Source organism: Elephas maximus, chromosome 11, assembly GCF_024166365.1.
Source record: "Elephas maximus indicus isolate mEleMax1 chromosome 11, mEleMax1 primary haplotype, whole genome shotgun sequence".
NCBI lineage: Eukaryota > Metazoa > Chordata > Mammalia > Proboscidea > Elephantidae > Elephas > Elephas maximus.
The window spans coordinates 99,444,822-99,472,602 of NC_064829.1; the positions used below are offsets into that span (position 1 = coordinate 99,444,822).

At 52.2% G+C, this 27,781-nt stretch overlaps 2 protein-coding genes across 5 annotated transcripts; both read left to right on the forward strand.

Moving 5' to 3' along the window:
- The first annotated feature begins 452 nt into the window (after window positions 1–452).
- SNRNP70 (small nuclear ribonucleoprotein U1 subunit 70) lies at window positions 453–18,268 on the forward strand. Of its 2 annotated transcripts, none has more exons than XM_049901032.1 (10): window positions 453–665; window positions 1,411–1,567; window positions 3,488–3,550; window positions 3,666–3,720; window positions 8,002–8,066; window positions 8,232–8,294; window positions 10,114–10,195; window positions 13,302–13,403; window positions 17,286–17,373; window positions 17,458–18,268. In XM_049901032.1, the coding sequence occupies exons 2-10, from the start codon at window positions 1,421–1,423 to the stop codon at window positions 18,110–18,112; spliced, it is 1,320 nt and encodes a 439-aa protein (XP_049756989.1). In that variant the 5' UTR covers window positions 453–665; window positions 1,411–1,420; the 3' UTR covers window positions 18,113–18,268. The 2 variants fall into 2 exon arrangements, with proteins under 2 accessions (XP_049756989.1, XP_049756990.1); XM_049901033.1 differs by having other exon boundaries at window positions 17,485–18,268.
- A 5,209-nt stretch (window positions 18,269–23,477) lies between these two features.
- LIN7B (lin-7 homolog B, crumbs cell polarity complex component) lies at window positions 23,478–27,662 on the forward strand. Of its 3 annotated transcripts, none has more exons than XM_049900663.1 (7): window positions 23,478–23,538; window positions 23,922–24,040; window positions 24,341–24,412; window positions 25,365–25,574; window positions 26,705–26,868; window positions 27,170–27,239; window positions 27,431–27,662. In XM_049900663.1, exons 1-6 carry the CDS (start codon window positions 23,502–23,504, stop codon window positions 27,189–27,191), a joined length of 624 nt encoding a protein of 207 aa, XP_049756620.1. In that variant the 5' UTR covers window positions 23,478–23,501; the 3' UTR covers window positions 27,192–27,239; window positions 27,431–27,662. The 3 variants fall into 3 exon arrangements, with proteins under 3 accessions (XP_049756620.1, XP_049756621.1, XP_049756619.1); XM_049900664.1 differs by having other exon boundaries at window positions 27,468–27,662; XM_049900662.1 differs by lacking the exon at window positions 27,431–27,662 and having other exon boundaries at window positions 27,170–27,282.
- Window positions 27,663–27,781: the final 119 nt, after the last annotated feature.

Below are 27,781 nucleotides of genomic sequence, written 5' to 3' on the forward strand. Positions count from 1 at the left end.
TCACTTTATTGTCTTCCCCAGTAGAACGTAAGATCCACGAGGGAAAAGACTGCTTTAGTCACATGCTATTGTTTCCAGCACGCACTAAGTACTCGACATTACCCATCCACCTAACCACTATCAACGAAGGGACTCTTTGCCAGTCGGCGCAGGGGTACAGGCAGCACATCTCACTACGCACGCGCGCAAACCCGGGAAGTGTGCTAGGGGGAGGGGGCGAAGTATCAGGGGCAGAATCTCGCGGACAGAGGCGGTTGGAGTGGCGAGCCCGAGGGGGTGGTGGCAGGTGCAAAGCGCGTGCGCAGTGCGGATACCAGGCGGTAGCGGCAAAAGGAATTTAAGGCGCTCGAAGGCGGGGCAGTCACCCCGCGCAGGCGCCTTGCCCGCGGCGGAACCCGTGCCATGTGTGCGTTGTTCGCCCGTCGTAAGGCGCGTGCGCAGTGAGGCCGGCGGAGGGATCTGCGCGGGTCCCACCCCCTATTCCCGTCGCGAGCTGAGGCCGCGCGGGTTTGTGAGCAGCGGCCTGGTGCGCGCGCTGGGCCCGCCAGAGAAGCACACGGACGCCGACGCCGCCGAAGTCTAAGCTACAGCAGGAGTCTCTGTTGCTGAGGGGCCGCCGCGAGCCCCCGGACCAACGCCAGGCCGAGGAGGGCGCCGCGCGGCTGGTGAGTGTGACTGGCCTCACCGGGAACGGGATCGCTACCCACAAGCCCCTGCGTTGGGCCCCGGCCCCTCTCCTCGCGGCCGGGCCCTCTCCCCGCGCACCCACCACAGCAATATTCTTATCTGCGACCCTTACCCAGGGTGCCTTGAGCACTCAGGCCCTCGTCCCACAGCCCCCCGCGGTCCAGTACCCACAGGCCCTTGCGGTGTATTGCCTTTTTTCTTGTCTCTTCGCGGCGTCTCGGACCATTACCCACAATTCCTTTCCCCTTTTGGGTTGGGGGGCTTAGACCTATTACCCCCAAGCCTTTGTCTTGAGGGGTTAGCTATTTAAGATCCTCTGACCCCTTCATCGGTGACTTCGACCCTCGCCCCATAAAGCGTTCCCCATCTTACGTGGGACCTCCAGGAGCACGGCTCTGGGACTCAGGATCCTTGATTGTCTCCCCAACCCCCCAGGGACCCTTTCAGCCCCACAGTTCTTTGCTCACGACTCAGTCTTCTGTACTCAGAAACGCTTTATAGTCTTTGTTTTCCTCGTAGGCCTTTCTTCCCCCTAAACCTTCAAGACTTTGCTTTCTCTTTTAGGTTTATCCCTTTTGCGTGTGACATAGGGTCACTCTGCCCTTACAGAGCCTGTTTTAACATTGAGAGCTCGCTCCTGTTTCTCTCTTTCTTGAGAGTCAGGGGGTTTTAGGGGATTCATCCTAGCCAGCCTACCCTAATTGGTTCTGGTTTTGCCTTCAGACTTGGCAAGATGACCCAGTTCCTTCCGCCCAACCTTCTGGCCCTGTTTGCCCCCCGGGACCCCATCCCATACCTGCCACCCCTGGAGAAACTGCCACATGAAAAACACCATAATCAACCTTACTGTGGCATTGCGCCCTACATCCGAGAATTTGAGGTGAGTGCACTGAGTGGACGAAGAGCGGGTTGGGTTTTGGAGTCCAATCTTGGGCTGTTTTCTTGTTGCATGATTTAGGCAGGTGATTTATTCTTTGACTCTTAGTTTCTCTGTTTTAAATGGGATTGATAATGTATCTGTTGTAGGGTTTTTCTAAAGGAACCCTGGTGGTGTAACGGTTAAGTGCTCAGCTGCTATCTGAAAGGTTGATGGTTCCAATCCTCGCAGCAGTTCTGTGAGAGAAAGACCTGGCAATCTGCCTTCCTAGAGATTACAGTCTAGGAAACCCTATGGGGCAGCTCTCTGTCACACAGGGTAGCTGTGAGTCGAAAATTTATTTGCTGGCTTCTAAAGAGGATTATTCTGAGAATTTAGCAAGTAGCAGATTAGGATTCACGTCCTAGAGTCAGGTAGAACTTGACATCAACTGTGTGACTTTCAGCAAGTGGTATATCCTTTTAATGGCTTGATCTCTTCATCTTTACTAAGGTAGTATGTTCTCATGAGATTGATGCGGATTTAAACATCAAGATTTATGTGACAGATTTTGGCACCCATCAGTGAAAGACCATGCTATCATATTTATCGTTTTTAATTATTGATAAGGTGATGTTCAAATAGGGTCTTCACGGTGTACTAGAGTACTCAAAGCCATAGGCTCGGGATTTCAGCTGTGCCTTTGCAGGGTAACCATGAAAGCATAAGTTTCTGGCTCTCAGGTTTTTCATTTGTAAAATTGAGATAACAGCACCCACCTCCTGAGGTCCATCAAGTGCACTTGAGAAATGCTGGCACACAACCAGAAGTCCTAGAGAAAACTTGTGGCATCAGGTGGTTGGGCAGTGGATTCTTCTCCCTGTAGGGGAGGGGTGGCAGGAGTTGCAGAGCAGAGGTTAGCAGCAAGGAAAGAGTAGACGGTTAAGTCTTTAGTACTATTTGCCACCCTCAGTGAACTTCGCTACCCTCAGTGAACAGTACTTTGGAAATGTAACTAGCCAATTAAACTAATTGAATGGGTGCAAGCCTGTGGCACCCTTTGCTGATGGGAGTTGTGTGCTTGTTCCTATTTAATGAGTGGTTGGTGAGACCCCCCCCCAGATGATTTGAATTATCTGTTTCTGAGCACTGCATGGTCTGCTCCTTTTGTTTGAGGCCTGGCCCCAGTTCCCCTGCTCTCATGAGGAAGGGCCTTCCCATCAGCCCACAGGGTGTTCTGTGGCCCTCTGCTCACTACAGAACGGTATTTGGGGATTGTGAGAAGCAGGTCATTCTCTAAAAAGGGAAGATTAGAGCCTTTGATAATCTGTTCTTTGGTTAGATGTTTCTGTACCAGTGCTGCTCAAACTGTCTTTCGTGGTGAAGGACACATTTTTTTTTTTAGGATTTTCAATCTATTGCTGATTGATACTTCTGGTAAATATGTTAGATTTAGTTTCATTTTTCTGGTAATTTATTGTATGAAATATATATGTAATAAAATATTTGCTCTCCCAACTCTTCTGACACGTGTAATTTGGCGACATTAATTATATGCACCGTGTTGTACAAGCATCACAACTATCCATTTCCGAATTTTTTATTATCCTTATTTAGTGATTTACGTATTTATCAAGGACACGTGTACAAAATTCACAACCATATTTTTGTGATTAGGTTTGACCCTCATAAAACTGCCCTGCTGGGTTGCTGTAGAAGTTTCTTAATCCATCCGCCTGGTTTTTGTTTTTCCCTTGTCACCGACAGCGAGCCTTAGGACCATGTGTGGCTCTGTGCCACTCCCCGCCTCCACTGTGGCATATGTGAACTGTTCATGTTTGTTTACGTAGGTGGAGCGAGATTGAGATCCTCGTTTTCTTGGTAGGTGCCTCTTGCTGTTTTCCCCAGTTGCTCCCACCCTGTCACCTCTCTTCTTGTTCCCAGGACCCTCGAGATGCCCCTCCCCCAACTCGTGCAGAAACCCGGGAGGAACGCATGGAGAGGAAGGTATGTGATCGTTGCCTACTGGCGCACCTCCTTTTTGCCAGGTTTTCCAGGATGGTCTCTGATTGGGACACTTCTGTTTGCATTCACTTTTCCGTCCTCCCCTTTTTCCCTACAGAGACGGGAGAAGATTGAGCGGCGACAGCAGGAAGTGGAGACGGAGCTAAAAATGTGTAAGTCTCTTATTCGTCTGCTCACCCCTCCTTTCCACGTCTTGTCTTCCTCTTCCTCAGGTCAAACGTTTGCCTGTGCTCTCCAAAAGGCCTGTTTGGGGGAAGCAGTGTTGACAGTTCTCTAAATTACCTCCCGCCATTTGCCAAGCATTGTGTTTGGTTTAGGCCTTGAACTAGGAGGATGTGGAGGAAGGGTGAGCGCTGGTAACTGGGCCTGGGAGCACCCCTGGTGGGGCTAACATGCCTGCCCAGCTGGATCTCAAAGGCTGCAGCAGTGAGGTGCTGCTTGCAGATTGGCCCCGGTTCCACCCCCACTCCCTTACCCTTGGACTGGGGACGTGCCATCCCTTCTGGGTAGAGGAGGAAGTGGCGGAATATACGGTACATTGTCGCCAACCAACCTACCTCACAGGAGGATCAGATATCAACCCCACTTGGTAGTTGGAAGATCTGGGTTTTGCCATCTATCCTTGTGAGGCCATGGTCAGTGTCATGATACTGAGCCCTTTTCCCCGGAGTGGTGAATTTCCTCAGGGAAGATGCCTGACGGGAGCATCTAGCTGTGAGGTCCCTGAGTCCTGACTCACACACAATTGCTTTGATATCCTTTCTTGATGTCTCAAAAGCATCTCAGATTCAGGCTCCAAACCACAGTCAGCATCTCCCCTCCAGCCTGGTCTTGGGGTGTTGCCCACGCTGGGACATGGCTCTGTCACTCATCTCACTGTGCAAGACATGACCTTAGCTTTGCAACCCAATTTAATGAGTCCTGATGGTGCAGTGGTTAAGAGCTACACTGCTAAGCAGAAGGTCAGCAGTTTGAATCTACCACCTGCTCATTAGAAACTCTGTGGGGCAGTTCTGCTCTGTCGCGGAGGGTCTACGGTGAGTCAGAATTGACTCAACGGTAGTCGGTTTGGTTTGGGTTTTGTCTTTAACATCTTTTTATCCTTTCTCCCAATGTGTCACCGAGGCCTGTCCTATTACTCTGTAAATGTTACAGATCTGACTTTTTTGTCCATGTCCACCACCACCCAGGTCATCCCTTGTCTGGACAACACGGTAACAGTCTGGTTTGCTTGCGTAGCCCGTGCTCAACTCAGTCCCTGTGGGTCTTTTTCAAGTACAGTCCTGATCGTCGTCTCTTCTGTTAGCAGCTTTCTTTTGCTCTCGGCATAACAACCTGAGCCCCTTCCCTGCCTACTATTCTAGCTTCTAGTGGCAGGCCTCCTGCATTCCTTGGCTCATGGCCCCTTTCTCTATCTTCAAAATACATCACTCCAATCTGTACTTCCTTCATCCCATCTTCTCTTCCTCCCTTTTACCTGTCCGCTTCCCTCATAAGGCCGCTTGTAATTACGTTGGGTTTGCCCAGATCCTTCATCACATCTGCAAAGTCTTTTGCCGTGTAAGGTAACATAGTCACAGGCCTGTGGAACGAGAATGTGGACATCTTGGGGGCAATAATTCTGTGTACCACATGAAGTATCTGTCGTATTTGACATGAAACTTTTCTCACTTTGGTGTTCAACATGCATGGGCATTCCTCAACCAAGGGGTGCTCTTTTGTGTGTTAAGCGTCTCCTCAGTGTTCGATTCTGAACTGAGGTTACGGCAGTGACCTGACAGTGGTTGCTGTGCTCACAAAGCTCACATTCTAACGGCGGGAGTCTCAGCAAGCTGGACGAGGAGGTCCCGTGTTGTGAGGAGCGATGAAAGCAAACAGTGAAATGGCGCGTCCTGACACTGGAAGCCCTGCCATAGAGGCCCACTTTCGGATATAGGTATAGGGAATGCTCAGGGAAAGCCTGTTGTGAAGAAAGTGCAGTCTTTGTTTAAGCCTGTTTACCAAACTTGGAGTAGTTGCTTAGGTTCATTCTTGGGGCTGTGAGTAGGTCGCTTTTCTCTCAGTGTTGATTCTCCCCTTTGTGAATCAGGGATGGCATCTGCTGGCAGGGTTGTCATGAGGATTGGAGACAGTGTAGGGAAAGCATGAGGTGTGGGTACCCCACTAGACCAGGATGCTTCAGGGACAGGGCCTGGGCTCTGGGAGGCCAGGTGCTGTCCTTGTTTCCAGGGTTCTAAGGTATAAAGGTGAGTCATCGTTGGACCCCATCTCACACTACCATCCTGGTCTGAGCCAGGGTTTTTGTGAAAGTCGTCTTAGTGGTCTCCTGTTAATACCTTGGCCAGCAGCCAGAGAGACTGTTGAAGTCTGAGTCAAAATACTCTGCCTCTTACGCTCAAAACCACCTTCCCATGGCTCCTGTCACAGAGTAAAAGTCACCGTGGTGGTTCCCAGTGCCCCACGTGGTGTGGCCCTAGCACCTCTCTGACCTCACCCTCGCCTCCTTGGTCCTCTCCTCTCTCCAGCCACAGCCCCCTCCTGGCCCTACTTCTTCTTGGCTTCTCCTCTCTAGAAAGCTTCTCCCCATGTGGCAGGGCTCCCCTTCTTCAAACCTTCAGTCAGATGTCAAGATCTCAGGCCTTTCCTGTGCTTACTGAAAATCAACTTCTCCATTCCTCTGTCCCATCTCATAGAACCACGTGATCTACTTGTTGAACGGTTGTCTTCTCCCCTGTGAGCCCTGAGAGAGGAGGGGCCTTTTTTGTCTTGTTCACTGCAGTAACCCCAGCACCTGCAACAGTGCCAGGCCTGTAACAGGTGCTTAAGAAATACTTTGTGTGAATGAGTGAGAGAGACCCAGTGTAGATGGAGAGATCTTGGCACAGTGAGTTAAAACTCTGAGGGATGGGTGTGGGCAAAGACTGGGTGGAGCCAAAGGTGGAGTTATCTTCGCAGGGTGGCCTTGGCCCCCAAATAGTTATCCCGCTAAACTGGGGCTCAGGCTTCTGCCTTTTGAGAAATTCCCCAGAGTTACTTTGGACTTCATTTGCAGCCAAACCATTTCATAGGAAACGAGTTGGGCACTATTTCTCTGGCTTCTTACAACACCTAAAACTCTCTTCCTGTACCGCTAGCGGCCTGGGGCTTCAGGATGGGAGCCTGAGAGCTGAGAATGCATGGACCGTGAGCTCAAATGGGACATGAAGCCTGGCTGGGCCTCTCCGCTACTTTAAGATGTCCCTTTCCTGTGCCCCAGGCTTGTGTTGTTTTCATTTGCAAGGTGGTGTTGAATAATTTTTAGCATCCACTGCAGTGTCTGCTTGTACATCTGTGTATGTGCTCAGGGTTGTTCCTTTGCTCGTGTTCTAGAATTTGAAGGTTTTTTCTGAGGGGTAACGTGATAGGATGGAAGAAACGCCATCAAAGATTTGTCCGATCAGCTATGCAATGGGCAGGAATAAAGGGATGATCAGGGCCACCAGCCTTGGTGGAAAGGATTTATTCCAGGCCTGGCCCAACAGAATCACCTGTGGCGTTGGTTTTTAGTAGATTCCTGTCTGCTGTCCTTGGAGGTTGCTATTCTTCAGTGGCCAGACAGGATAATTACTTGCCTTGTAGATCTGGGAGTATGAATATGACCTGATGCAGCTTCGGTTCACTTGCTGGGGCACCAGCCCTGGGCTCTTCCCAGAGGCCACAGGCCATGGGCAGAGGTAAGAAAGCCAGGCGCCTTTGCTCTGCTTGCCACTCCACCCTTGCTGGTGGTTGCCAGGTTTCCCAGCTGGCTGCATTTGCAGTGTGTGTCCAGCAGGTGGCAGTGTGGCCATGTACCGAGGCAGGGCTTTTAGCACCTGGCTGAATAGGAAGATCAGGCTGCCTCCACAAGTTGGTTACAAAAGTGAAAAGCAAACCGGTTGTTGTAGATTCGATCCCAACTCATAACGACTGTGTATGGCAGAGTAGAACTTCCTACAGGGTTTCCAAGAAGCGGCTGGTGGATTTGAACCGCCAGTCTTTTGGTTAGCAGCCGAGCTCCTAACCACTGGGCCACCAGGACTCCCTTAGTCAGTTAGTGGTGGTTGATAATGGGATGTCTCACACCTGGGAGGCCCGGGCCCTAGGGTATGTAGGTCTGAAACAGCCCCCATCATGTCTGCTCGAAGTCCACCTTTCTCCCATCCCACGTCAGCCTCTAGGCTGCTACTAAATCTACCACTCCAGTTAAGGCCAGCTCTGCTTCACGAAGCAGCTTGGAGAGATCACCAGCTCACCAACTCTTTCTCTTCTTGGGGCCTGAAGCTTTTGGTTGGGTGGTCTCCTACTTAGTCACATTACATCATTATCAACTTGGCCTCTGCCTGTCTGTGGGGATCTTTCTTGCTACCTGACGCTGTGGACACCTTCTACTCACAGATTCTTCTCTTCCCGCACAGGGGACCCTCACAATGATCCCAACGCTCAGGGTGATGCCTTCAAGACGCTCTTCGTGGCGAGAGTGGTGAGTCCCTGCTCCAAGCCCTGGAGCACAGGGGAACCTGGAATCCAGACTGCTGTGAGCCTGGGCTCTGGGAACAAGACTAGCAGGCTAGATTCAGGGGTGCATTCAGAGGGCTTTGAGACAGCTCTCGTCTGTCAATGTAATGTCGTGTTTGTCTCCTTGCAGAACTATGACACGACAGAATCCAAGCTCCGGAGAGAATTTGAGGTGTACGGACCCATCAAAAGAGTGAGTGGACCTGGGCAGCAGGTGGTGGGGTGGGGAGGGGAGTGCCTGACAGGGAAAGACTAGGCTCTGGGCCCAGGAATGCCCTCTCTTCTCGGGGCTTTGGGGGCCCCTGGCCTGGGTTTCAGTTCTGCGTGCACATCCGTGCCACGGACCTTACGCAGCACGAGTGGGGTTAGAAGCAGTGAGTGCTGGCTGTTGACTTAGAGCAGGGGAAGGCAAAGTACATATTCACTGCTTGTAGTTTTTTTTTTTTTAAATAAGGTTCTGTTGGTACACAGCCACACTTGTTTGTGTATGTATTGTCTGTGGCCGCTTCTGTGCTTTAAGTCAGATTTCAGTAGTTTCGACAGAGACCGTCTTGTCCGAAAAGCCACACGGAGTATTTATTGCTTACCTTTTATGGGAGATGCACGCCACTCCCTGTCTTGTGACGTTTTCTCCTTTAATTGTAAAGTTAATGGTCTAGCCCTTGTTTTCTTCGTGTTTCAAATAAAAATAGGAAGGCATATTTTCTCACTGGGTAGTTGTAAGGGTTTGAGCTCATTGCACACACAGACTACCAAGCCTAGAGCCGGACATTTATTTAATGGGCTCGGATCAGCCTGATTCCAGCACCCAGCTCTCATCAGGGTGGATCCCCTGGTGTTTCCTGGTCTCTGCCAGAGCCTTGCCTCTGAGGCTCTTTCCAGAGTGTCCTCTGATCCCACTTCGGGTCAGTTTAAAGTCTCATTGGGATCTTGGAGGCTGCTGGGTGCCTAGGTCCAAACCCCAGGACCACGAGAATTCTGACTCATGCAGGCTGGTCACTCTTGAGGTGGTATAATCATGTGCCCAGAGAACTGGCCATCCTTGGGGGGCAGCTCAAAAGCTGTCACTTGCCAGAAGCCTTCCCTCATTCATCTTCACTCCACATGGCACCAGAGAGCTTTTTTCAGCACTCAGGCAAAGTCCATCCCCCCGTCACAGCTTCTGTGGCTCCCTGTACTCAGGACAGAGGTGCAGTGGCCGCAGCCTGGTGTTCTAGGGCCTTTCCTGTTTGGCCCCTGCTCTCCTTTGTGGCCTTAACAGACTTCCACTCATGCCCATGTTCCCTTGCTGCCATCCCCATGGGAGGACTCATCCTTGGAATATGCCACGCTTGGGAGCTTCCCTGGCTTTGCATGTGCTGTGTTCTGTATTTGGTTATACCTTTTTTTCCTTCTCTTTACCCCGGAACTCCCCTTCCTTTTTGGTGCTCAACCTTCCCTCCGTTTCCACAACTCTCTGTGTTCTCTGACTCAGCATGTACTCCCGCAATGACCCTTTTCGTGCTCAAAATCCTTCTCAGCTCCCCAGAGGGCGTGCGCCTTAGCTTGGTACTGAGAGTTACTGATGGCTGGCCCTGGCCCCCCCACCCCCCTGCCCCAGGCCTCATCTACTGAGGGTCTCCCGTTGTCAGAACCCACTCTAGCTGCCCCTAGCGGCACCCCAGCCTCCTATCGTGCTTCCCAAGCCTTTGGACCTTTAGAGATACCACACCTTAAGCTGGCAATTGACACTTCTGTCTCCTTGGCAGTTCCCTCGTCTGTTCCTGTTTATTGTTTGGGTTTTAGCTTGATTGTCGTTCCCTCAGGGAAGTCTCGGACCCTCTGAACCAGGGTGGGCTGCTTCTCTGGTTTCTGCTGTTCGTTTGATGCCACCATTAGTGCCTAAATCACTCAGTTCCAGAAGACAAGGAGAGGGGCCGAGGGGCATCTCTGTCACCGGCCCTCAGGCTGTGTTGCTGAGGGACTGGGGTCTCCCTGTGTCAAAGGCTCTCCTCTACCGCCTCCCCCCGCAGATACACATGGTGTACAGCAAGCGGTCGGGGAAGCCCCGTGGCTACGCCTTCATCGAGTACGAGCACGAGCGGGACATGCACTGTGAGTACGGCCCCACACTCTCTTGCTGCCCTCTCACCTCTCTGCGGCCCCAGCCCCTCTTGGTCGTCTGTCTTTGTCCCCACCTTGCCAATCCTGACCTAAGCAGTGTCTTTTCTCCTCCCTCTGTTTCTGATATATCTTTTTTTTTTTATATATATATACGTGTTTTTTAAAAAACAAAAACCAAATCCCCCACAACGTGTGTGTGTGTGTGTGAACCTGGGGAGGTAAGTGTCACACGTTGAACCTCAGGGGCACAGAGGGCACTGGGCGGGGGCTGGGGTGAGCTGGAGGTGGGGGGAGGGGTCGGATTTTCGGGGAGACACTCTCCCCATTATTCCGGCCCACCAGAGTTGGGGCCGGCCAAGTTGGATTGAGGATTGGCCTTTGAACCTGCCCTCTTCTCCCCCCAGCAGAGCTGGGCCTGGGCCACCCAACCCTTCACCTCCCCCCAGCCCCTACCCTGTTCCCCAGCAGGCAGCGGGATGGTGGGACGGGCGTATTCAGCGCCTGTCCCCACATCTCCAAAGCCCCTTCTGAGGCTGCGGCGGCATCCACATGGGCAGGGATGGGTGGGTGGGGCGGGCAGGGCTGCGGCGCGTCCAGGGGCCGCCGTATTAATTGACTGTTCTTATTGTCACTGCAGCCACCACGCAGCTGGCTTGCAGCTGATGCTTACGCTCCCCTTACAACACCTCAGTGTATGGTTGGTATAAGGGTTTGTATCATGGGTAAGATCACTCAGCACCGCACACCAGCCCAGCTTAGCCAGGCAGCTCAGGAGCAGTGAGGCATCCCTCTCCCCCAGCCGCCCTTTGACTCCCCGCACCCAAAGCCCTTTCCTCATTTGGGTGCCCTTGGCCCCTCTTCCCCCCAGATCCACATGCTGTCCGATAATCTTGCCGATCGCAGGAGGGAAGAATGAACCCTGATGGGAAAGGCATCCGGCCTCTCCAGTTGGGCTTCAACCAACCTTTTACCTACCCGGCTTCCTCATGTCAGCGGCAAGGTGGTGGGAGCTCTGAAACGGGTGCGCCAGGGCCAGGGCTCCATGCGGAACCCTTCAGCCCTTTGTTCTTGCCCTCTAGGCCTTTTGTGGGGCTGTTATTGTCTGGCCCCGGGGAATGTTTTTGGTTGCTAGGTTCAGGATATTCTGCCCTCTTCCCGTCTTCCTTATTGTTGAGGCCTCCTGAGGGGCTGGCAGTAGTGCCCGGCTCCTCCCCGAGGTGCATGAAATTGGGGACTGGGGTGTGGGGGGTGGGTCAGGAAGGTAGGCTGCAAGCAGCTTGAGGTGCTGTGGACTTTCACTCAAGATCCTTCCACCGTTTAGAGACTTAGCGAGGGAAAGAGAGAGAGAGAGAAGCCTGGAAGTACACACGTCATGTTTTTTTTTTTGCTGTTGTTCCCGGGTTGGGCCTCTTCTGGGGTTTGGGACATGAACCAGAGCAGGGTTCCTCGGCTTGACTGTGGTCCCCGACCTGAATGCTTTCCCGCAGCCCCTCCTCTGGGCTCAGGGGCCAAGTGGCCCCTCTTCCCTGACCTTGGGCAGCGCTCTGCTTCCCGGACCCTGAGCCCCTTGTGCCAGCCTTAGGGCCAAGGCAGCTGGGGTGGGGGGAGAATTATCCCATGGATGAAAGGGTGGGATGTGTGCCTAGCGCAGCTGGGACGTGGCTGGCAACAGGCGAGGGCTGGCGGCTTTTCTGAGGCTTCGCCAGTCTTCTCTTTAATACAACCATGGTAGTCCCAGGGCTGCCCAGCTCCCGGATTTGGTGTGAGTCCCTGCCCTGCCCTGTCATTTCCCTGGGGTCCACCACCTCCTCCGCCTGTCTTCAGGTGCTGTGGGAGGTGGGGCTTTCCTCCCCTCTCCCTGGCTCCCTAGAGCCCCACTTCCCCTCCCTGTAGCTTTAGCAGGCCCTATGGTGGTGGGTGTGGGGTCTGTGCGCGTGCTCAGGTAAGCTTGGGGGCTCCAGGTAAGCGGTCCCGTGTCCCCCCCGGGAAGCCCGCCTCCTCGCCAGGCCCCCAGGAGTTGCCGAGCCCCCCCTACCCCGCTCGGTTTGGACACCCGCAAGGCCGGCATCGGTAAATGGCACCTTTTTCTCTTCCTCTGGTTGTTATGGGGGGAGTGGGCTGGGGCGGGCCAGGGTATTGTGGTTGGTTGAGGACCCCCTCCCCCAGGCCAGGGCGAGGGGGTGGGGAGCAAGGACTTGTTTGGCCTTCAGGACTGCCCACCTGTTTATAGGCCAGGGGGATGGGGGTGCCTGAGAGTAGGCACAGGCCTCTCCCCTTCATCTCCTCCTCTACCTGCCCTTCCCTGAGGTGCTCAGGGGGGGTTCACTCCCAGCTTGCATTGAGCTGGGAGTGTGGAGGGGGAGAGGACGGGGCGGGCAGTGTGGCAGGGTCAGTCGTCTCAGGTAAGGCAGGAGTTTTAGCAGCACCGCACGTCTCCCAGGCCTCCCTCCACTGGCTTCCCCTCCCCTGCTGCGGGGGCCCCTCCAGGCCCCCCAGGAGCGCCATAACCACCTTTCTGCTCCCTGCCATTGGGAGGATTTCTCCTACCCCCTTTCTGGTTCATTTTCTGTTCTGACGTCTGTTCTGATTACCCCCGTGCTCACCCTCCTCCCCAAAGAAAAACAAAGAGAAATCGGTGGTAGCTGAGGTGTGGAGCGGCCGCAGGCCTCCTGCCCCAGCATTATGTTTAGGGTGCATGCCTGGGTTGTGGAGGAGCCCCCTGGGGGCCCCACACAGAGACCAGCATTAAGTTAACCTCCAGTTTCTTTGCAGCGACTTTGGCCGCCCTGGCAGGAGGGGGCTGCTCTGTCATAGGGGAGTTGGAAGGGCTGGGAACCACGGGTCTGGGATTGGGAGTGGCGGTCTTACCCCCGCCCCAATAGTGACTGGGGGGTGATGCGGAAGAAGCGCACTGAGATGGAGCAGGCCCCTCACTGGGCTGGGAGAGGGTTGTCTGGCTGTCAGTTGCTTGGCTGGTGGGCGTGAGTGAATGTGTGCTGATGGGAACCGGGTGGGGATGCGGTTGAGCAGGGCCTTGTCCTGACTAGAGGACCCTCTGGGGACTCCTTCCCCTCCCCCCTTCCCACATCTGTTGCAGCCGCTTACAAGCACGCAGACGGCAAGAAGATCGATGGCAGGAGGGTCCTCGTGGACGTGGAGAGGGGCCGAACCGTGAAGGGCTGGCGGCCCCGGAGGCTGGGTGAGCGGATCCTGCCCCGTGGGGCCTCAGGGCTGCTTCTTATCTCCGTTTCCTACTGTCAGGTTTTCTTGTCTTCTCATTGTTTCTGTGCTGTGGCTCCTTGCACTATCCTGCATTTCTTCGGCTTGTCCGCTCTTTGCTGTCATGTTCTGGTGCCAGGCTTCTCATTCAGGGTTACCGATTTGCCTCGGCTTGGAGAGTCCAGCCAGGGATCAAGTGCTGACTTGAGTGATTTTTCCCCATCCTGTCTTGTTTTCCTTTTCTTGGAAAGTGGGGTCACCTTACACAGTGCACTGATGCTCAGCCATGAACAGGGTGTGTGGCAGGGCTTGTCAGTGTCACTCTCATCCTCTGGGGCTGCGTCCTTGTTCTTACAGTTATTCATTCGTTAATCGATTTAGGAAGCACTCGATTACCGGCTGTGTCAGGCTGTGGTCCAGACCTGGGGAGTCTCACCCTCAGCCTCCCACATTTATTCCCTCATTGGTTGTCTCTCCAGTCACCAATCACCAGGCACTGTCTCAGTCAGAGCCACTTTGGCTGCAAGTATCAGAAATAGGTTTGAACTTTCTGCAGCATAAAGGGGACTTGTTAACTCTGAATCGTGGGCATCCTGGAGCCAAAAGCCTGCACTGCTGGAACTTAAAGCTCTCTAGAGCCGGGGACCCACCCTCTGCCATGTTCCTCTCTGTGACAGGTCTCTTCTGTGTCTTCTTGCACTGCTCTGTGTGGCTTTCCACACAATTCCCTGCTTTACAGCCAGCCCTGGCTTTGTGTCCCCGAAGTTTTAGGGGTGTGTTTGTGGGGTATAATTGGCTCAGCATGGGACCTGGGCCTGAGGTTTCATCCGCACATGTCCCCTGAGGGTCCCGTCTTGCGAGGACGATGGCAGTTCTCAGAGAAGATGGTCTTCCCTGGGCAGATGCTCTGCTCCTACTCCAGCTCCTGGTTCTCTGTTCTTATCCTCGATTTGCTTGTGCTGGGTAGATAACACACTCATTGTTAAGTCTCTGAACTGTATAGACATGTTTGTGTCACCCTTGCTGCCTTCTCAGGGGTGATGGGAGGTCTTTTAAAAATTTTTTAACAAAACACTTCGCATTTCAGTGTTTTTGACGTGTACTGTTCAGTGATGTGAACTTAATGTGTTCATCGTGTTATTGAATCCGCACCCTTACTGGTTCCCAAATTTTCCCATCAGTGATGTGGGTTCTTGAGAGTCTACTAGTGTTGTTGCAGGGCAGTAGTGGTTCAGTGGTAGAATTCTGGCTTCCATGCAGGAGACACACGTTCAATTCCCAGTCGGTGCCCCTTGTGCCCACCACCAACCATCTGTCAGTAGAGGCTTGGGTGTGGCAGATGTTGAACAGGTTCCAGTGGAGGTTCCAGATTAAACGGCCTAGGAAGAAAGGGGTAGTTACCTATTTCTGAAAGTCAGCCAGTGAAAACCCTGTGCATTGCTATGGTCCTATCCGCAACCGATTGTGGGGTGGCCCCGGACTGTTGTGCATGGGGTCACCATGAGTGGGGGCTGACTCGACAGCAGCTAAAACAACAACGTTCTTGTTGGAGTGGTAGCAGTCTGGAATCCCAGAATCCTCTAGTTTGATTGGCTTTCAACTCCTTTTTTTTGGTGGTGAAAACAATACCAAAATACCCACCAACACAGCTTCTACATTTCCAATTTATACTCTTTGAAGGTGATATTTATCAAATAAATCTTGATCCAATGCTCAGATAAAAGTATACACAACCTAGAGTTTATGAGATGGTAATTGTCTTTTCTATATGCAGTGCGCACCAACATCTTATATTCCGCTCTTTTTGTTTAAATTGGAAACACTAGTCTGCCTTGTATCTGTGACATTCCAGGTGCCCAGTTAATGTGTTGTTCTTGGGTCCCTTCAAGTCGATTTTGACTGAAATGGCAACCCCATGTGACAGGGTAGAACTGCCCCATAGGGTTTTTTAGTCTGTAATCTTTGAGTGGCACGCTGGTAAAGCGCCAGGTTGCTAAGTGAACGGTCAGCAGTTAAGCCCACCACACGCTCCGTGTAAAGATTTACAGCTTTGGGAACCCTATGGGGCAGTTCCACCCTGGTCCTATGGGGTCACTACAAGTTGGAATTCACTCAGTGGCAGTGGGTTTGGTTTTGGTTTGAATTTTTACAGGAGCAGATTGCCAGGTCTTTCTCCCACAGGGCCGTTGGGTGGGTTCTAACTGCCAGTCTTTCGGGTTGCAGCCAAGTGCTTAACCATTGTGCCATCAGGGATCTTGGCAGGTCAGTTGCCAACTCTCTTATTTGAATGTTTCCAAGACTGGTCACAGGAGCCCTGGTGGTGCAGTAGTTAAGCACTTGGCTGCTAACCGAAAAGTCAGTGGGTCGAATCTGCCAGCTGCTCTTCAGGAGAAAGATGTGACAGTCTGCTTTCATAAAGATTACGGCCTTGGAAACCCTATTGGGCAGTTCTGCCCTGTCCTATAGAATTGCTATAAGTCCGAATCAACTCAGTGGCAAGGGGTTTTTTTTAGACTGGTCACTGATGTCCAAGCAGCCTCTTTGGTTTTTCACCATCACTGTTAGAAGTCACTCCTCTTACGGAACTCAAATCTGCATGACCGCCGCTTTCCTCCCAGCACGTGTTACGGTGGAGTACTGGAGAGGGCAGGTACTGGAGTCAGGTGGAAGTGTGGCCCAGCTCTACACCTTCCTTGCCAGAGCACCTTGGGCAAGTGACTTCCTCTAGAATGTGAATGTCATCTGCCCCATCGGGTAGTTTGTTGAGTCATGTGACAGATACACATTCACCTTTACATGCTGGATGCTCCACGTGCTGGTCACAGGGAGCAAAAGCAGACATAGTACCTAGTTTTCACGGCATATCACAGCCTGGTGGGTGAGACAGGTATTCATGAGCTCATCCAAATATATAACTGCAGTAAGTTCTGGGAACCAAGAAAACCAAACTCATTGCCATTGAGTTGATGCCGACTCATGACCTGATAGGACAGGGTAGAATTGCCCCATAGGGTTTCCAGGAAGCAGCTGGTGGATTCGAACTGCGGACCTTTTGGTTAGCAGCCAAGCTAACCACTGCACCACCAGGGCTTCAGGTTCTGGGAAGGAGCTGCTTATGGTACTGTGAGGGTGTGGTGGAGGATTGACTTGGTTTGGTAGGTGAGGGGAGGCTTTCTGAGGAAGTGATGTCTGGGTGAATGTGTGAAAGGTAAGACAGAGCGAAGATCATTCCAGGGGAAGGGCTGATTGCACAAGAACTGGTGGGAAGGAGGTGCAGAGTATGAAGAAATTGAAAAGTGCCTAGGACATGAAAAGCCAAGGGCCCCTGGTTTGAAGGATAGGCTGGGCCCAGCTCGCTCTTGTAGCCTGTCTGTAAGGAGTTTGGACTTGGAGACAGTGGGAAGTCACTGAGGCTTTTTAGCAGACCATATCTTCTGCTGGAAAGATCAGTGTGGCCCCAGGTCTGTGTGCGACTGAGGGTGACTCGGAGCTCAGCGACTATGGATGTAGCTCTCACCTCAGTCACAGAGAAGTGCTTGATGGGTGCTAAATCGTCACTCCTTATCCCTTCTTGCTTTTGAAGTGGCAGTGTAGTTAAGGATACGCACTTCGGAGTCAAACTAGGATTCTAATTACAGTTGTTTCCCAATTAGTACCTGGTGAAAGCCCTTTAATCTCTGTAAAATGTGGCTGTTGTGTTAGAAGAGAGTCCACACAAAATGATCATCATAGGATTTGGCCCACATAGACACCCAGCAGTGGTGGTTGGCTTCCTCCCTTCTCTATTGGATGCTCCTCATTTCCACTCCTTCAGTGCCCTGTCCCTGCCCAGACTGACTCTCTTTTCACACCCCTCCCCCAGGAGGTGGCCTGGGTGGTACCAGAAGAGGTGGGGCTGATGTGAACATCCGGCATTCAGGCCGTGACGACACGTCCCGCTATGATGAGAGGTAAGAATTGGGCACTCGGTTTCCTGGGATGGGGGGTGGTGACATGGGGGAGCCCTGCCACAAACCTCTTCCCACCTCATCCAGGCCCGGCCCCTCCCCGCTTCCCCACAGGGACCGGGACCGGGACCGCGAGCGGGAGCGCAGAGAGCGGAGCCGGGAGCGAGACAAGGAACGGGAACGGCGACGCTCCCGCTCTCGGGACCGGCGGCGGCGCTCCCGGAGTCGGGACAAGGAGGAACGGCGGCGCTCCAGGGAGCGTAGCAAGGACAAGGACCGGGAACGGAAGCGGCGAAGTAGCCGGAGCCGTGAGCGGGCACGGCGGGAGCGGGAGCGCAAGGAGGAGCTGCGTGGTGGTGGAGGTGGTGGCGACATTGCGGAGCCATCTGAGGCTGGCGATGCACCTCCTGATGATGGGCCTCCTGGGGAGCTTGGTCCTGATGGTCCTGATGGTCCAGAGGAGAAGGGCAGGGATCGGGACCGGGAACGACGGCGGAGCCACAGGAGCGAGCGGGAGCGGCGCCGGGACCGTGACCGGGACCGGGATCGCGAGCACAAGCGGGGGGAGCGGGGTGGTGAGCGGGGCAGGGATGAGGCCCGAGGTGGGGGGGGTGGTGGTGGCCAGGACAACGGGCTAGAGGGTATGGGCAATGATGGTCGAGACATGTATATGGAATCTGAGGGGGGCGATGGGTATCTGGCTCCAGAGAACGGGTATTTGATGGAGGCTGCACCAGAGTGAAGAAGCCTCTCCACCTGTTTTGTCTGGACATGTTCCTACCCACCTCCTGCTGTCATCCTCTTTCCCCCAACCCTGTTGACTGCCTAAGTTTGCCAACCAAGGGTAAGAGTTTCATCATTTGTTCTGGCCTCTTGGATTTAAAAATAAAATTAATTTCCTGTTAATAGTGGCCGCCTTGGTTCCTTCTAGACCACTTTTGGTGATGTCTTTTCTAGAAAGTTGTCACCTGAATTTTAATAACCCTAATTTGGTTACTTGTTTCCAGGGCATGCTTGGAACTTGGGGTTTATAACCTAAGTATGAGGCTACCCCCAGTTGAGCAGAGCTGCTTAAAATAGGGTAAGGAAACCCTTTGTAAGGGGCCTTATCCCTGTGTGTTTTCTTTCTCTCTCCTTACTGGCCTCTTCCACATGTCTTTTGACTGGAGGGGCACAGAGTTGTAGGAAGAGAACTAGATATTACTCACTGAAGCTGCAACTTTGTATGAAAAGGGAGCTGTTACCTGGGTTAGAGAGCAGGAAAAAGGATGAGGAAAGGAAAATTGGAAAGCAAGATGTATGGATAAGATGATTGGGTAAAGTAGCAAGGGCTGGACAAGGACAAGGATCAAAACTTCTAAATGATAGTTCATGGTACGTTCACCATTTACATTTATACTTCAAATTTAATGAAAATGATAAAAGAATAGCAAGTAGAAATAGAAGAGGGCCATTGGCAGTTGAGTTTTGAACAAATTTCTGAATAAAAGGTTAAGTAATTTTAAAATGGTGAGAAAAGTCTAGTGCTAAGTGCAGTGGGGTTGTCACTGAGAAGAAAACCAGTCAGCCTTGCAGAACCCTAGAGATGTTCAAGACAGCAGTTCCAGGGATATCAAAAGTAGAAGACTGAAAATTAGTAAAACCAACCTTGTTCTAACACTCACAATACCCAGGCCTAGGTAGGAGTTTGCTGCTTAGACAAAAGGCTATGTTGGTCGATTACAACTTAGCCCTTCGGCAAACTCCCTGCCCTGTGACGAAGGCAGTCTGCCAATTAAATCTGACCTACATAGGGATTCTGGTGTTTTTTAGCTGTCTTGGTCTTTAAGCATACCATCAAGGATCACCAGGCATTAGAGAAAATCTTGCAACAAGAGACCGTGGGCTGAAAAAAAAAATGTCCTGGAAGGACCAATTCAGGGAATATTTAATAAAATATTAAACTTAGTATCTCTTAATTAGTATATTCTCAGAGATACCCAAGATGATGTAACTACTGGTATTGGTTTTGAAGGGTAGTCTGTTGGACTAACGGCACAGACTAATGATACAAAGGCTGGAGAAAATATATAAAAACTTGTTAAAGGCATTGGAGAGCAACCACTGTAGGTTGGACTTGACGGTGTGAACCCTAAGAGAAATGAAGCAGAAGTGATCATATTTAACCTTGATTTTTCTTTGAGGGCGTTTACCAGTTTGGCATGGGGAATATACTCTCATGGCAGTCCTGCAGTAAGCCAAGTTCACAGAGGTTGGGCTAAACAGCTGGGACCTTTGAGGGCAAGATTCCCAGACAGGAGGGAATTGAGCCCCAACATCTACACATAATCTTCACTCAGTGCATTTGCCAACACCTTAGTTGCTGGTATGGAACCCTGGTGGTGCTGTGGTTAAGCGCTTGGCATTGGCTGTTTGCACTCACCAGCGGCTCTGTGGGAGAAAGATGTGGCAGTCTGCTTCTGTAAAAATTACAGCCTTGGAAACCCTATGGGGCAGTTCTAGTCCGACCTATAGGGTTGGTATGAGTCGGGATCAACTTGATGGCAATGGGTTTTTAAGTTGCTGATGCTCACTGCAAGACCCCACACTCAAGAGACTAATTAGAAAGCGGTACCTGAGAACCCTAAGAGCTGAAGTTTCAGCAGCCATGCAGTTCTGGGGATTGGGGTTCAAGGCCTGCCATCGTGGAGTGGCTCTAATTGGGATCTCTAGTGTGAAGATCTAGGAGTAGGGCATAACTGAAACAGACCAGGCCCAAGAAAGCCTAAGACCAGACCTCATCAGGATTTAGGTAATGTGCCTGGCGGAAGAAAACAACCCCCTTTGGAGGAAACGATTTTTAGTACACGCTGCTCAGCATCTACTCAAAAATTACCAGGCATACTAGAGGACTAAATCACTAAAAATCTAGAGACAGACAGACAATAGAAACAGACCCAGAGGTGATTCAGTTGTTGGAGTTAATAGACTATGATTATTATGTTCAGAAAATAAGGAAAAGATGGAGAATTTTAACACCTGGAATCTACAAAAAAAACCTCAAATGGAACGGAAAACAAAAGCTAAGAATTCAGTCGATGAATTTAATAGTTGATATGATGCAGCAGAACAGAGGATTAGTGAACTGAGATCAGGAGAAAGTATCCAAATTAAAGACACGGAGGAAAAAGAATGAAAAAATACCAAAATACTCCAACTATAAGAACAGGGTGCTTGAGAAAGGCACAATTAGGACTAGCTCTGGCAGTAGGGACTGGATAACCTGAAATTTTTCTGTTACAAACACTGGAAGAGTTGGGAAAATACAAACTTCCTGGAAAGTAAAGAAAATCTCAAAACCTTTTTAGGAAGTTAACTGAAGGTATACTTCAACAAAATGAGAGGTTCAAAAGAGGAAATGGTGGATCCAATTGTGGAGAGTAGTGGAGAAAAATGTCAGGGTGGAAGATTCTATACAGCTATTGGTCCAGATTGGGGTAGGAGGAGTGCAGTTTTCAAGAAGTTTCAGGACAAAAAGGATTCAATAAAACAGCTGCTGTGGTAGAGAGTTTGAAAGAGATTGAGAATGTGATAAAAAGCACACACACACGAAGCTAGAAACCACAGAAAAAAACCAAGAATTGTTCAACAAAGGAAATGTAATCACAGAACGCTACTTGGGTTCCAGTGTTCCCTGGGTGGTGCAAACAGCTAAGTGGCTGCTAACCGAAAGGTTGGCAATTCAGACCTACCCAGAGGTGCCTTGGAAGCCAGGCCTAGCGATCTGCTTCCAAAAGATCATAGCCTTGAAAGCCCTATGGAGCAGTTCTACTCGGCACACATGGGACTGTCATGAGTCAGAATCTACTAGCTGGCTACTAACAACAGCAAACTATGTAGACATAATGTGAACACTTCATTGATTTAATGAAAAACTGGTACTATACAACTCATGGGAAGAGAGAGGAATGGTAAGAGCAGAAAAGCAATATGTAATATATTGCTAACATCTAAAATTGATAAATAGCATATTATTTAGAGACAGAAAAGCAACGATAGGATCAAACACCTAAAAGTTGTTGCTTCTTGAAGAGGTAGGACAGAGACGGGCACTGGTCCTTTTCATCCTGAGGCCTTCTGTATCATTTGGTCTTGTTTTTATTCCTGTAAATATATTACCTTTTGTTAAAGGAGAAAGAAACACTATGAGGGAGACAGGAATAGAGAAACCTGCTCAAGTCCTCCCACGCAGAAAAAGCCCTTTTCTGTACTCTATCTCCATCCAGCTAAATGGGAAAATGGTGGCGCAGCAGCCAACCGCGAAAGTCTTGTCTACATCTCCTGTCCCCAATTTTTTTCAAACTAGATTTGTCTCCCAATACTCCCCCAAAGTATTCTTGCTAAGATAGTGAAAGGCTATGTCTTTACATCCAGGGAACACTTTCTAGCTATCTTTGACCTCTCTAGAGCATTTAACACCACTGACTACTCTCTTTTTTTAAAATTCATGTTTCCCCCCACCTGGTTTTCCTCCTACCTTTCTGGTGATTCTTTGTCCTCTTCCTGACTTTTAAGTGTTGAGAGTTTTAAATGTTGGAAACCCTATGGGGCAGTTCTACTCTGTCCTACAGGGTCAGTATGAATTGGAATGGACTCAACAGCAGTGGGTTTTTTTGACACCCAAATTCTCAAAACTGCCTCCAGGTCGGATGGCTCTTCTGAGCTCTGGACCTAGATATCTTCTCTTGGATATTGCACAGGCTCCCCAATAAATTTCTAGTATTCCTTCTCTGTCATAGACCACCTTAGCAAATAGCACCATCAGGAAAAAAAAGTTGAGTGGATCCCGACTCACGATGACCCCATGTGTGTGAGTAGAACTGCATTCCATAGAGTTTTCAGTGGCTGTAATCTTACACCATAAGAAGTAAGCTCATCAGGCCTTTCTTCTGTGGTGGATTCAAACCACCAACCTTTTGGTTAGTACTTGATGGCAAACCATTTGTGCCACCCAGGGGTCTCAGTGGCACCATAACCCATTGCTATTGAGTCGATATACAATTAACCACCAAGACTTGTCTAGATTTTTTCCAAATTTGTCCACTTGTCCATCTCCATAACTCTCTGTGGGCGCCACCACTATTCTTCACCAGGACTACTGGGATAGTCTCCCCACTGGTCCCTCTGCTTCCACTCCTGTTCCCATCCAGTCCATTCTCCACACAGTGGCCATAGTGATTTAAAATACAAATGTAAGTACCATGTTTTAGTAGTTAGAAGGAAGTCCACGTGTATTCCAAAACACAGGCATACATAAATTATCTTCATAACCTTTTCACCTTCACCGTAAACCACTCCAACCCTAACTCTGTCGTCCAGCCACGTGGGCTTTACTTTCAGGCCTTCGAACTCAAGAGCTTGACACACGCAGCTCTTTCTGTCTGAAGGTGACTCACGCCCCACTTCCGGTGCATCTTACCTCCAAGGGCTCTATGCCAATGCCTTACCACGAGGTGGGGCAAACGGTCAGCACTCAGCTGCTGAAAGGTTGGCGGTTTGAATCCACCCAGCGGCACCATGAAAGAAAGGCCTGGCAATCTCTTGTAAAGATTACAGCCTAGAAACCCTATGGGGCAGTTCTACTTTGCCACATGGGGTCACTATGAGTCTAAATGGCACCCAACAACTACTATCTAGATCACCACCTCCCCACTCCCATTTCCTATCACAGTAGTAGTTGGCTGTCTCACTCCCCCTCAAGACTGTAAGCTACACGAGGGGAGGGCAGCGGGCTTGTCCATTGTCCACCTTGCTCACCATCCAGTCCACCGCCCTGGGCTCAGATGTTTAATACACGTTTGCTGAATCAATGTGGGAAAAAGGGATACAGAGGGGATGGACAGGTGTGGCGGGAAGGACAGATTCAGTCGGCAATGGGAGAGGTCACAACCAGGACAGACCGCCGGGGACGGAGGACAGACCGCGGTGGCGGTGCCCCGGTGCCTTCGCGGGGAGAAGGGGTGGGGGCCCATGCCCGGGGGCGTGGCCTCACGAGCCCCCCGCCCCTCGCCGGCGACGAGGTGTGGCCTCTGGCGGCCCCGCCCCCCTCGCCGGCTAAAGGGCAGCCGGCGGCTCACAGCTGTGGCGCCGACATGGCTGCGCTGGTGGAGCCGCTGGGGCTGGAGCGGGGTAAGCGTGCGCCACTGGGCCCCCGGCTCGGGCCTGCGTCCCTAAGCGCGTACCCACCCTTACCCCGGCGAGGCCGGGGCCAGTGGGCGGGTGGACCCGGCGGGGGTGGGCGGGGCGGGGCGCCGGGAGCCCGGGGGCTGGGGTGTAGGTGGGTCCGTGGGCGAGCGGGCCAGGGAGGTGGCGCCCGCTGCCGCCCTGCCCGTGTTGAGGGCGTGCTGGGCACGCGGGGCGCTGACGGGCCGCCAGTCCCTCTATTGCCACCCGTGACTCTGCGGGGTGCCCGCCTGGCTGTCGGCCGTCCTGCGCGGGTCTGTCTGCGCGCCTCTCACTGCATCTCTCTGAGGTCATTTGCGTTTCCGTGGCTCTGCGCTCCCGCTTCGCAGACGTGTCCCGGGCCGTGGAGCTCCTTGAGCGGCTCCAGCGCAGTGGGGAGCTGCCCCCGCAGAAGCTGCAAGCGCTCCAGCGCGTCCTGCAGAGCCGCTTCTGCTCAGCCATCCGGGAGGTGAGAGCCTCCCTGAGTGCAGGGACTACGCCTCCCAGCAGCGCCTGGGGCTGCCCGCCTTGGGGTGCCCGCGCTTCTGTCCCGGGGCTCTTTTGGGAATTGTAGTTTGCGGGGGCCCCGGGGGGCGGGGACGGGGCGGGGCGGACCCTCGAGTGGGAGGGACGAGAGGGTCTGAAGGAGGAGGGGGTCTGGAGGTCTGGACTTCTGGGTCTGAGGCAGGAGGGGTCTGGAGATCTGGACTCCTGGGTCTGAGAGAGGAGGGGTCTGGCGGCTCCTTGATGTCTGGGCGTCCTCTCCCAGGTGTATGAGCAGCTCTATGACACGCTGGACATTACCGGCAGTGCTGAGATTCGAGCTCACGCCACAGCCAAGGTAGGCGCCCCCTACCTCACATCTCCAGTATCCACTCAACTGCGTGGTCTGGCACAGTATCTTCTTAATATCAGTCATTCCTCTTTCCTCCTTTGTCATTTTTGCCAAATCTGTATACCACGGTTTGAGCTTGGCTACTAACTGAAAGGCTGGCGGTTTCAACCCAGTGAGCAGTGTTGTGGAAAAAAAGGCCTAGCTGTCTGCTTCTGTAAGATTATGGCCAAGAAAACCCTAGGGGAACAGTTCTACTCTGTAACACGGGAATGCCATGAGTTGGAATTGACTCCATGTTTTTTTTTGTTTTGTTTATGTATCACCCGTACTATTATCTACTTAGTAGTTTTCTTTAATCTTATTTTTTTTACTTAAACAAATGTCATACAAAGGCATCTTTATAGCAACTTCAAATAGAAACCAGTGCCATATGCCTGAATAGAAGACACACCTTAAAAATCCATACAATGAAAACACTGAACATCGAAATCTTACTAAAATATGAACCAACAAAATTAGTTGGCAGGGAGTCAGTTTCAACTCATGATGACTCCCGCGTGTGTGGAGCAGAACTGCACTCTATGAGGGTTTCGAGGCTGTGACCTTTTGAAAGTAGATCGCCAGGCCTTTCTTCAGAGGCACCTCTGGGTGGGTTTAGTGCTTAACTGTTTGTGCCACCCAGGGACTCCTTATTAAAATATAATTAGATGCTACTTCTTGTTGGGTATTAAGACACACTGGCACCAAAAGGACACTTGCTCTTTGACATGTCAGAGGCATCTGAAGGGAGCTAAAAAGGGCATAAAAAAAAAGCTTGATCTTGCCTTGAGTTGCGGCAGGCGCCTGTGCTTGGGACAAGAGGTTTCTCCAAAATCACTCTCCCTGGCTCAGATGCCCCATGGCATTCCGTATGCCTGCCATGGAGGGACCCTCACTTCCAACACCTTCTCTCTCCCAGGCCACGGTGGCTGCCTTCACAGCTAGTGAGGGCCACGCACATCCCAGGGTGGTAGAGCTGCCCAAGACAGATGAGGGCCTGGGCTTCAACATCATGGGGGGCAAGGAGCAGAACTCACCCATCTACATTTCTCGTGTCATCCCTGGGGGCGTGGCTGACCGCCATGGAGGCCTCAAGCGCGGGGACCAGCTGCTGTCTGTGAATGGTGTGGTAAGTAGGTGGCTGAGACCAGGCTGGAGGCACAGTCTGCCAAGGTAGCAGAGTCCCTGTTTTTGACACTCATTCATTCAACACATTGATTGAGCCTTGTGCTGGGTGGTACTGCAGACCTGAGAGAGCTGGCCTCAGCTCCTACACAGAAGGACTTTCTGTCTGATGAGGGAGATAGACCCTGACTGAAACAGTCCTAATCCAGGGAGATAATGTTCGGTAATGGAGGCGCACGAAGCACTGTGAGAGCCCAGGTATGGCACCAGACCAGTCTAGATGAGGGAAGTTTTTGCAGAGGAAGGAACATTTGAGTTGGGTTCTGAAGAATGAATAGGAGTTCTCCAGGCAAACAATGTAAAGAAGGATGTTCTCGGCAGAGGGTGTTGTAGGTAGGGGATGTGACTCTGCACTTTTCTGAGCTGAAAAAAGCCTGGTCCTGATGGAGGTCTGGGGTTAGAGTGGATGAAAGGAGTCCTGGTGGTGCAGCGGTTAAGTGTTTGGATACTAACCAAAAGGCTGGTGGTTTGAACCCACTAGCTGTTCCATGGGAGAAAGATGTGGCATCTGTAAAGATGTAGGTGGAAGCATAGCTGGATAGGTGGGTGGCATCAGCCATGCAGGGCCTGAGTGCCTACCTGAGGAGCTGGGACTTTGTCCTGAGGGTGCTGGGGAGCCATGGGAGGACTGTGAGTAGGGATAGGCTCAGTTTGGGGTATAGAAAGACCTCTTTGGGACTCTGTAGGGGACAGACTGAGGGGAAAGAGTGGCAGTCAGAAGGCCAGGGAGGAGGTTGGGGTGAGAGTACAGTGGGAGAGGACAAAGTCTGTGGAGACAAAGAGGGAGTGGAGACAGGAGGGGTAGGGCTGGAGACTAGAGGGCTTTGGAGAGGGAGGGGACAAGGTTAGGCCTGGAGGTCTGACTCTGTGACTGTGGGCATGTGAGGCTATCGCTGATATGTGGGAGATTTAGGCGAGAACATTGAGCCAAGAATTAACAGCTTTTCTCTAGGGGCATGAGGCCTTGGCATCTCAGGGCAGACCAGGCTCACAAGCATTTGGTCCTGTGTCTGGGCTGGAGGCTGGGTGACCGCCATGCCCCCGGTTCAGCTGTATACACCAACCACCCTGCAGAGCGTGGAGGGTGAGCAGCACGAGAAGGCAGTGGAACTGTTAAAGGCCGCTCAGGGCTCTGTAAAGCTGGTGGTGCGCTACACACCCCGTGTACTCGAGGAGATGGAGGCCCGCTTTGAGAAGATGCGCTCTGCACGCAGGCGCCAGCAGCACCAGAGCTACTCGTGAGCACCTCATCACCCCGCCCCTGGGTCTCCACTGCCTCCCTATCAATCCCAGGGCCTTGATCGCCACCCCCAGTCCTGGCTTCTCTCCCCTGGGACCTGACCCTTGACCCGTGACTCAGGCTCTCACCTCAACCATTCTGGCCAAATCCCCTGAGGACTCCTAGCCCACCCGCATCCCAAGATCTGGAACCCACTCCCCATAGGGTCCCCCAGCCCACTTCCCTGGGCCTTTGGCCGTGGAATCCCAGGTCTGGCCCTCTACTCTGAGCCTGGCTCCCTCTCTTCACCCTCCTTGCAGGTCCTTGGAGTCTCGAGGCTGAAACTACAGTTTTGGACCTCCCCCCCGCCCCAACACCAGCCCCTCCCCTGTACAGTATTTATTGTCACTTGCCCCTTATTTAAAGATCTTTGACCCTCATTGTGTGTCTGTTCGTCTGTCCTGCATCCTGGGGTTAGGGTGTCCGGGGCAGTGGGGGAAGGGGAGGAGCAGAGGTCAAAGACCAAGCCCAAAAGACGCCCTTTTCAGAGTCTGAGGGCAAAGGGAGAGATGTCTCCTCAGGTGTGAGGTCAGAGGTGGGCCGGCTTCCTGCGGACAGGTCTGAGGAGGCTGAATCTGAGCGCGGGGTCGGAACTGATGACAACGCCACCTACACCTAAGGGAGTTTGGACGCGGACGGAGCCCCTTCCTCCGGTAGCCTGTCTGATGGAGGAGTCCCGAAACACTGCAGGAGCCAGTGGGCCGGCTCTGTGTGGGCCGGGCGGAGCGAACCATTAGCCTCGTCCGCCAGGGGAGCCCTGCAGGCCGCACCACTGTCTGCGTGGGAGGCGGGGGTGGGGTGCCGCGTGCAGTTCCCGAGGCGGGCTCAGGGGATGCAGGCTAAGGTGCTCCGCCCGACCAGGGCCTCACCTC